Source organism: Oncorhynchus gorbuscha, unplaced genomic scaffold (genome assembly GCF_021184085.1).
Source record: "Oncorhynchus gorbuscha isolate QuinsamMale2020 ecotype Even-year unplaced genomic scaffold, OgorEven_v1.0 Un_scaffold_4295, whole genome shotgun sequence".
Lineage (NCBI taxonomy): Eukaryota > Metazoa > Chordata > Actinopteri > Salmoniformes > Salmonidae > Oncorhynchus > Oncorhynchus gorbuscha.
This window is the reverse complement of record NW_025748342.1, coordinates 25001-34622: the sequence shown is the minus strand read 5'-3', so window position 1 is coordinate 34622 and position 9622 is coordinate 25001. Positions and strand designations below refer to the sequence as shown.

Sequence of the window (9622 nt, the reverse complement as noted above, 5' to 3'; positions counted from 1 at the left end):
CCTCACCCCTCTCGGAAGAAACACAGAGGAAGAGGAGGAAGAGGAGGAAGAGGTTGAATACAGACTGACTCTGGTTGGCTGCCTCCCGGTCCATCACCTCACCACCATGGCCATGCTGCCCTGGGTCGTGGCTGAGATCGGGAGGCCTCGGCCCGGGGAGAGAGACAAGCCCGTAGGGGGTCGGCCGCCTGGAAGTCCTGCAAGTAGAGGCACACACACCGGAAACGGAGAGAGAGCGTTTCCTCACGACGACACCAGGCGGTGTGTCTGTGTGTGTCCGCCTCGTGGGTGAGGTGTGTGTGGACGGGGGAGGAGGTGGAGAGGGACAGGCGACCGTGGGACCCCCTCACACACACTCACAGGTTGTTGTTTGAGTGCCGGCCGCACCGCGTTACCAAGCTACTCCACGACAGCAGGGAGCCGTGTAGCTTTGGTTGTCTCGTTCGAGACACACATCTCTGTTACTGCTACGTCTTCCAATGCCAGGACTGCACCAAGGTACGCTGTGTGTGTGTGTGTGTGTGTGTGTGTGTGTGTGTGTGTGTGTGTGTGTGTGTGTGTGTGTGTGTGTGTGTGTGTGTGTGTGTGTGTGTGTGAGTTGAGAAGTGTTTGTAGAAGAGCATCGGCAACGTGACTCAGAACACTCACATTAGAAGTTCAAAGTTCAGGAAAATTGACAGCTCAGATTACACACAGAGAGAGGAGGAGGAGAGGGAGAGAGAGGGAGAGAGAGGAGAAGAGGAGCGAGGGGTAGAGGAGGGGAGGGAGAGAGGAGAGGAGGGGAGGAGAGGGAGGGAGAGAGAGGGAGAGAGAGGGAAAGAGGAGAGGAGGAGGGGGGGAGGAGGAGAGAGAGGGAAAGAGGAGAGGAGGGGAGGGAGAGAGGAGAGGAGGGGAGGAGAGAGAGAGGGGGGAGAAGAGGAGAGAGGGGGAGAGGAGGGGAGGGAGAGAGGGAGAGGAGGGGATGGGGTGGAGGAGAGAGAGGGGAAGAGGAGAGGGGGAGGAGGAGAGAGAGGGGGAGAGGGAAAGAGAGGGAAAGAGGAGAGGAGGGAGGAGAGAGAGAGAGAGGGAGAGAGAGGAGAAGAGGAGAGAGAGGGGGAGAGGAGAGGAGGGGGGAGAGAGAGAGAGGGGGGGGAGAGGAGGGGAGAGAGAGGGAGAGAGAGGGGAGGGGGAGAGGAGGAGAGTGTGTGTGTGTGTGTGTGTGTGTGTGTGTGTGTGTGTGTGTGTGTGTGTGTGTGTGTGTGTGTGTGTGTGTGTGTGTGTGTGTGTGTGTGTGTGTGTGTGTGTGACCTACTGCTTCAGTAGTTGTTATGATATGCAGCAGTGTGACATTAGAAACAGTGTCACGTTGACAGAACGCTTCAACACAAACACTTCTCATAGCACGGGTTGTATCAACATCTTCTCCCTCCGTTCATCAAACAGGATGTAGATCAGGTTACCACGGAGACCACTTCCTGTGGCAGGGTGTCTGTGTGTGCGTGTGTGTGCTGACCAATTCTCGGCACTCTCTCGTCTCTCTCTGTCTCTCTCTGTCTCTCTCTGTCTCTCTCTGTCTCTCTGTCTCTCTCTCTGTCTCTCTCTCTCTCTCTCTCTCTCTCTCTCTCTCTCTCTCTCTCTCTCTCTCTCTCTCTCTCTCCCTGTCTCTCTCTATCTCTCGCTCTGTGTCTCTCTCTCTCTCTCTCTCTCTCTCTCTCTCTCTCTCTCTCTCTCTCTCTCTCTCTCTCTCTCTCTCTCTCTCTCTCTCTCTCTCTCTCTCCTCCCTCCACCCGTGAACTTCATTCATTGGTGGTGATGTCACTGTGGCCTAGCCACCTGTTGCTCTGACACACACAAGGCTTAGCATGATGGTTGTGTGAAAGAGAGACGAATTAGAGGGTGTGAGAGAGAGAGAGAGAGAGACAGAGAGCAGGAGAGACCGAGGGAGAGACCGAGGGAGAGACAGAGGGAGACAGAGAGCAGGAGAGACCGAGGGAGAGACAGAGGGAGAGACAGAGAGCAACAGAGGGAGACAGAGAGCTGGAGAGGGAGACAGAGGGAGAGACAGAGAGTGACAGAGGGAGACAGAGAGCTGGAGAGGGAGACAGAGAGAGAGTTTAGTTTATTAGGATCCCCATTAATTACTGAACATGTAGCAGCTACTCTACCACATAAAATGTAGAAATGAAAAAGTAAAAACCAGTTCTAGAACAATATCAGACATTTAAATACAAAATACAACTAAAATAAGTTATACACTGAGTGTACAAATCATTAGGAACACCTGCTCTTTCCATGACACAGACTGACCAGGTGAATCATTAGGAACACCTGCTCTTTCCATGACACAGACTGACCAGGTGAATCATTAGGAACACCTGCTCTTTCCATCACACAGACTGACCAGGTGAATCATTAGGAACACCTGCTCTTTCCATGACAGACTGACCAGGTGAATCATTAGGAACACCTGCTCTTTCCATGACAGACTGACCAGGTGAATCATTAGGAACACCTGCTCTTTCCATGACACAGACTGACCAGGTGAATCATTAGGAACACCTGCTCTTTCCATGACACAGACTGACCAGGTGAAACATTAAGAACACCTGCTCTTTCCATCACACAGACTGACCAGGTGAATCCAGGTGAAAGCTATGATCCCTTAATGATGTCACCTGTTAAATCCACTTCAATCAGTGTAGATGAAGGGGAGGAGTCGCTGTACATTGAAGATGCCCTGAGAGACAGCTGGCTGTACATATCTGATGTTTCCAGAAGCTTCCATTGAACAACAGTCTCTGGGTTCTATTGGCGGAAGTAGCTCTTTATGATCAATAACATGGAAATGGCTGCGCTGAAATCCCAACAACACAGCTCCAACCACCATCCTATTCTCCTTTTCTGTGAACCAATCAGCAGTCATCTGAGCCAGTTCAGTACACGTCTCTATGTAACAGTATAACTTTAGACCGTCCCCTCGCCCATACCCGGGCGCGAACCAGGGACCCTCTGCACACATCAACAACAGTCACCCACGAAGCATCGTTACCCATCGCTCCACAAAAGCCGCGGGCCTTGCAGAGCAAGGGGAATCACTACTTCAAGGTCTCAGAGCAAGTGACGTCACCGATTGAAACGCTATTTAGCGCGCACCGCTAACTAAGCTAGCCATTTCACATCCGTTACACCAGCACCACCGCTAACTAAGCTAGCCGTTTCACATCCGTTACACCAGCACCACCGCTAACTAAGCTAGCCATTTCACATCCGTTACACCAGCACCACCGCTAACTAAGCTAGCCATTTCACATCCGTTACACGAGCACCACCGCTAACTAAGCTAGCCGTTTCACATCCATTACACGAGCACCACCGCTAACTAAGCTAGCCGCTACACATCCGTTACACCAGCACCACCGCTAGCTAAGCTAGCCGTTACACATCCGTTACACCAGCACCACCGCTAACTAAGCTAGCCGCTACACATCCGTTACACCAGCACCACCGCTAACTAAGCTAGCCGCTACACATCCGTTACACCAGCACCACCGCTAACTAAGCTAGCCGTTACACATCCGTTACACCAGCACCACCGCTAACTAAGCTAGCCGTTTCACATCCGTTACACCAGCACCACCGCTAACTAAGCTAGCCGTTTCACATCCGTTACACCAGCACCACCGCTAACTAAGCTAGCCGTTACACATCCGTTACACCAGCACCACCGCTAACTAAGCTAGCCGCTCCACATCCGTTACACCAGCACCACCGCTAACTAAGCTAGCCGCTACACATCCGTTACACCAGCACCACCGCTAACTAAGCTAGCTGTTACACATCCGTTACACCAGCACCACCGCTAACTAAGCTAGCCGTTACACATCCATTACACCAGCACCACCTCTAACTAAGCTAGCCGTTACACATCCGTTACACCAGCACCACCGCTAACTAAGCTAGCCGTTACACATCCGTTACACCAGCACCACCGCTAACTAAGCTAGCCGGTAATACAGTCTGCTACCATTCTCTATAGTTTACCCATCTAGGTTGTCTATATCTAGTGGTAATACAGTCTGCTACCATTCTCTATAGTTTACCCATCTAGGTTGTCTATATCTAGTGGTAATACAGTCTGCTACCATTCTCTATAGTTTACCCATCTAGGTTGTCTATATCTAGTGGTAATACAGTCTGCTATCATTCTCTATAGAGTACTCATCTAGGTTGTCTATATCTAGTGTATTTTCCTTATTGACAGATAACAATAGTTTTTCCCGCCTGTTTCACACAAACAAAATCCTTCTCGTTCATTGTCAGATATTCAATACTAAAATATTTTGGTTCACTGGTCAATGTTGTCATTAATCTTCTGTTTGTCACTGCAAATATATTATAGAATGAGAGCGAGGGATGGCAGAGAGAGCATCTTTTTAAATTGTTAATTTGTGATTTGCCAAAGCAAGTGAAAACGATTGTTTTTTTTCTCCCTCCACCTCATGCCAATAAATCCCCCTTTTGAATTGAGAGCGCAGAGATGCAATTACATTTTGTGCCACCAGGTGACGTCGTTGAACACTTAAACAAAAAACAAGTTAAGTCACTTTTCAACGCGATTCGTGTTTGATAAAAGTTAAATTCATTATTTATTTTTTGTAACTTCCTCTTCTTCAGACGTCCGACTCTCAGTTCCATCTTGATTTTGAAAGTAGCTTATTCCCGAACTACTTTAGTAGCCGAGTCTAATTCCACAGTTTCAATCTGTGTTTTTTTACTGGTGTGTGTGTGTGTAACCCAAATGTATAAGTCAGTGATTTACAGAAAAACAGTCAGTCAGTTACTCATCAAACCCGTCTTCGGAGAAGGTGGCATGTTGCACCCCATTATGTTTTATCTCTACTTTGCACATTCTTCCACTGCAAATCAACCATTCCAGTGTTTTACTTGCTATATTGTATTTACTTTGCCACCATGGCCTTTGGTTTAGCCTTTACCTCCCTTATCTCACCTCATTTTACTCACATTGTATATAGACAACTGTATTATTGACTGTATGTTTGTTTTACTCCATGTGTAACTCTGTGTTGTTGTTTACTCCATGTGTAACTCTGTGTTGTTGTTTGTGTCACACTGCTTTGCTTTATCTTGGCCAGGTCGCAGTTGTAAATGAGAACTTGTTCTCAACTAACCTACCTGGTTAAATAAAGGTGAAATAAATAATAAATAAATAAATAAAATAAATAGAAATGTAGCTACTCGTTTGGATCAACAGTACGTCCCATCCATGGGATTTAGTGTCTTCTAGTTCTCGTTTCCTTCCGGATGTTGATCAATCCGCTTCCCCTCATAAAGAAAATGGACAAAAGTGAATCAAAAAAAACTTTTCTTACAATCTGAACTCGTTCATATCTTGCAATAAGTCTTTTATTTGTGTGTGTGTGTGTGTTTTTGACCGCTCTTATCAGAGACAAAGTGTCGTTCCCCGGTGTCCAGACGTTAGTGTCGTATTTGACAGCTTGAGACGGACGGAGGGGGAAACCGGCGGGTCAGAAAACAGCGGTTCATTACCGGGAGGGACGCTTCGACCGGAGGAATCACGTCCACTTTGTTCCGTTCAGAGGGAGAAAAAAAACACCCGTCTCCCTGTAACTTAACTAGTGGTTAGATAGTTGTTTAACTAGTTGTTTAACTAGTTACTGTGGCTCAATCTCCCGGTAAAGGTTTTTACGGTGGATGGGATGAAAGCACGACTACAAAGATTCAATTTATTCAATGTCAAGACGGAGACAAAAACTGTAAGTTTTGTTACATCTTTCTTTAAAATATATAAAATATTATCGCGTGTTTTTCCTGCTCTTCTCGTTGGTTTTCTAACCAGTCAGCTAGTTAGTTATCAGTAGTTAGATCGCCCTACTTAACCAGTCAGCTAGTTAGTTATCAGTAGTTAGATCACCCTACTTAACCAGTCAGCTAGTTAGTTATCAGTAGTTAGATCACCCTACTTAACCAGTCAGCTAGTTAGTTATCAGTAGTTAGATCACCCTACTTAACCAGTCAGCTAGTTAGTTATCAGTAGTTAGATCACCCTACTTAACCAGTCAGCTAGTTAGTTATCAGTAGTTAGATCGCCCTACTTAACCAGTCAGCTAGTTAGTTATCAGTAGTTAGATCACCCTACTTAACCAGTCAGCTAGTTAGTTATCAGTAGTTAGATCACCCTACTTAACCAGTCAGCTAGTTAGTTATCAGTAGTTAGATCACCCTACTTAACCAGTCAGCTAGTTAGTTATCAGTCGTTAGATCACCCTACTTAACCAGTCAGCTAGTTAGTTATCAGTAGTTAGATCACCCTACTTAACCAGTCAGCTAGTTAGTTATCAGTAGTTAGATCACCCTACTTAACCAGTCAGCTAGTTAGTTATCAGTAGTTAGATCACCCTACTTAACCAGTCAGCTAGTTAGTTATCAGTCGTTAGATCACCCTACTTAACCAGTCAGCTAGTTAGTTATCAGTAGTTAGATCACCCTACTTAACCAGTCAGCTAGTTAGTTATCAGTCGTTAGATCACCCTACTTAACCAGTCAGCTAGTTAGTTATCAGTAGTTAGATCACCCTACTTAACCAGTCAGCTAGTTAGTTATCAGTAGTTAGATCACCCTACTTAACCAGTCAGCTAGTTAGTTATCAGTAGTTAGATCACCCTACTTAACCAGTCAGCTAGTTAGTTATCAGTAGTTAGATCACCCTACTTAACCAGTCAGCTAGTTAGTTATCAGTCGTTAGATCACCCTACTTAACCAGTCAGCTAGTTAGTTATCAGTAGTTAGATCACCCTACTTAACCAGTCAGCTAGTTAGTTATCAGTAGTTAGGTCACCCTACTTAACCAGTCAGCTAGTTAGTTATCAGTAGTTAGATCACCCTACTTAACCAGTCAGCTAGTTAGTTATCAGTAGTTAGATCACCCTACTTAACCAGTCAGCTAGTTAGTTATCAGTAGTTAGATCACCCTACTTAACCAGTCAGCTAGTTAGTTATCAGTAGTTAGATCACCCTACTTAACCAGTCAGCTAGTTAGTTATCAGTAGTTAGATCACCCTACTTAACCAGTCAGCTAGTTAGTTATCAGTAGTTAGATCACCCTACTTAACCAGTCAGCTAGTTAGTTATCAGTAGTTAGATCACCCTACTTAACCAGTCAGCTAGTTAGTTATCAGTAGTTAGATCACCCTACTTAACCAGTCAGCTAGTTAGTTATCAGTAGTTAGATCACCCTACTTAACCAGTCAGCTAGTTAGTTATCAGTAGTTAGATCACCCTACTTAACCAGTCAGCTAGTTAGTTATCAGTAGTTAGATCACCCTACTTAACTAGTCTGCTAGTTAGTTGTCAGTAGTTAGATCACCCTACTTAACCAGTCAGTTAGTTATCAGTAGTTAGATCACCCTACTTAACCAGTCAGCTAGTTAGTTATCAGTAGTTAGATCACCCTACTTAACCAGTCAGCTAGTTAGTTGTCAGTAGTTAGATCACCCTACTTAACCAGTCAGCTAGTTAGTTATCAGTAGTTAGATCGCCCTACTTAACCAGTCAGCTAGTTAGTTATCAGTAGTTAGATCGCCCTACTTAACCAGTCAGCTAGTTAGTTATCAGTAGTTAGATCGCCCTACTTAACCAGTCAGCTAGTTAGTTATCAGTAGTTAGATCACCCTACTTAACCAGTCAGCTAGTTAGTTATCAGTAGTTAGATCGCCCTACTTAACCAGTCAGCTAGTTAGTTATCAGTAGTTAGATCACCCTACTTAACCAGTCAGCTAGTTAGTTATCAGTAGTTAGATCGCCCTACTTAACCAGTCAGCTAGTTAGTTATCAGTAGTTAGATCGCTCTACTTAACCAGTCAGCTAGTTAGTTATCAGTAGTTAGATCGCCCTACTTAACCAGTCAGCTAGTTAGTTATCAGTAGTTAGATCACCCTACTTAACCAGTCAGCTAGTTAGTTATCAGTAGTTAGATCACCCTACTTAACCAGTCAGCTAGTTAGTTATCAGTAGTTAGATCACCCTACTTAACCAGTCAGCTAGTTAGTTATCAGTAGTTAGATCACCCTACTTAACCAGTCAGCTAGTTAGTTATCAGTAGTTAGATCACCCTACTTAACCAGTCAGCTAGTTAGTTATCAGTAGTTAGATCACCCTACTTAACCAGTCAGCTAGTTAGTTATCAGTAGTTAGATCACCCTACTTAACTAGTCTGCTAGTTAGTTGTCAGTAGTTAGATCACCCTACTTAACCAGTCAGTTAGTTATCAGTAGTTAGATCACCCTACTTAACCAGTCAGCTAGTTAGTTATCAGTAGTTAGATCACCCTACTTAACCAGTCAGCTAGTTAGTTGTCAGTAGTTAGATCACCCTACTTAACCAGTCAGCTAGTTAGTTATCAGTAGTTAGATCGCCCTACTTAACCAGTCAGCTAGTTAGTTATCAGTAGTTAGATCGCCCTACTTAACCAGTCAGCTAGTTAGTTATCAGTAGTTAGATCGCCCTACTTAACCAGTCAGCTAGTTAGTTATCAGTAGTTAGATCACCCTACTTAACCAGTCAGCTAGTTAGTTATCAGTAGTTAGATCGCCCTACTTAACCAGTCAGCTAGTTAGTTATCAGTAGTTAGATCACCCTACTTAACCAGTCAGCTAGTTAGTTATCAGTAGTTAGATCGCCCTACTTAACCAGTCAGCTAGTTAGTTATCAGTAGTTAGATCGCTCTACTTAACCAGTCAGCTAGTTAGTTATCAGTAGTTAGATCGCCCTACTTAACCAGTCAGCTAGTTAGTTATCAGTAGTTAGATCACCCTACTTAACCAGTCAGCTAGTTAGTTATCAGTAGTTAGATCGCCCTACTTAACCAGTCAGCTAGTTAGTTATCAGTAGTTAGATCGCCCTACTTAACCAGTCAGCTAGTTAGTTATCAGTAGTTAGATCGCCCTACTTAACCAGTCAGCTAGTTAGTTATCAGTAGTTAGATCACCCTACTTAACCAGTCAGCTAGTTAGTTATCAGTAGTTAGATCGCCCTACTTAACCAGTCAGCTAGTTAGTTATCAGTAGTTAGATCACCCTACTTAACCAGTCCAACACAGAGTTACACATGGAGTAAACAACAACACAGAGTTACACATGGAGTAAACAACAACACAGAGTTACACATGGAGTAAACAACAACACAGAGTTACACATGGAGTAAACAACAACACAGAGTTACACATGGAGTAAACAACAACACAGAGTTACACATGGAGTAAACAACAACACAGAGTTACACATGGAGTAAACAACAACACAGAGTTACACATGGAGTAAACAACAACACAGAGTTACACATGGAGTAAACAACAACACAGAGTTACACATGGAGTAAACAACAACACAGAGTTACACATGGAGTAAACAACAACACAGAGTTACACATGGAGTAAACAACAACACAGAGTTACACATGGAGTAAACAACAACAGAGTTACACATGGAGTAAACAACAACATAGTTACACATGGAGTAAACAACAACACAGAGTTACACATGGAGTAAACAACAACACAGAGTTACACATGGAGTAAACAACAACAGAGTTACACATGGAGTAAACA

General features: G+C 44.4%; 1 protein-coding gene across 1 annotated transcript in view; it reads left to right on the top strand.

Moving 5' to 3' along the window:
- Nucleotides 1-207: 207 nt before the first annotated feature.
- Nucleotides 208-9622, top strand: part of LOC124028498 (TBC1 domain family member 1-like) — a gene marked incomplete at its 5' end in the record, with an annotated part of 31818 nt that continues 22403 nt past the window's right edge. The window contains one exon of the mRNA XM_046340538.1: nt 208-498. Within this exon, the coding sequence (XP_046196494.1) occupies nt 208-498 (291 nt within the window). The remainder of the gene's footprint in view (nt 499-9622) is intronic.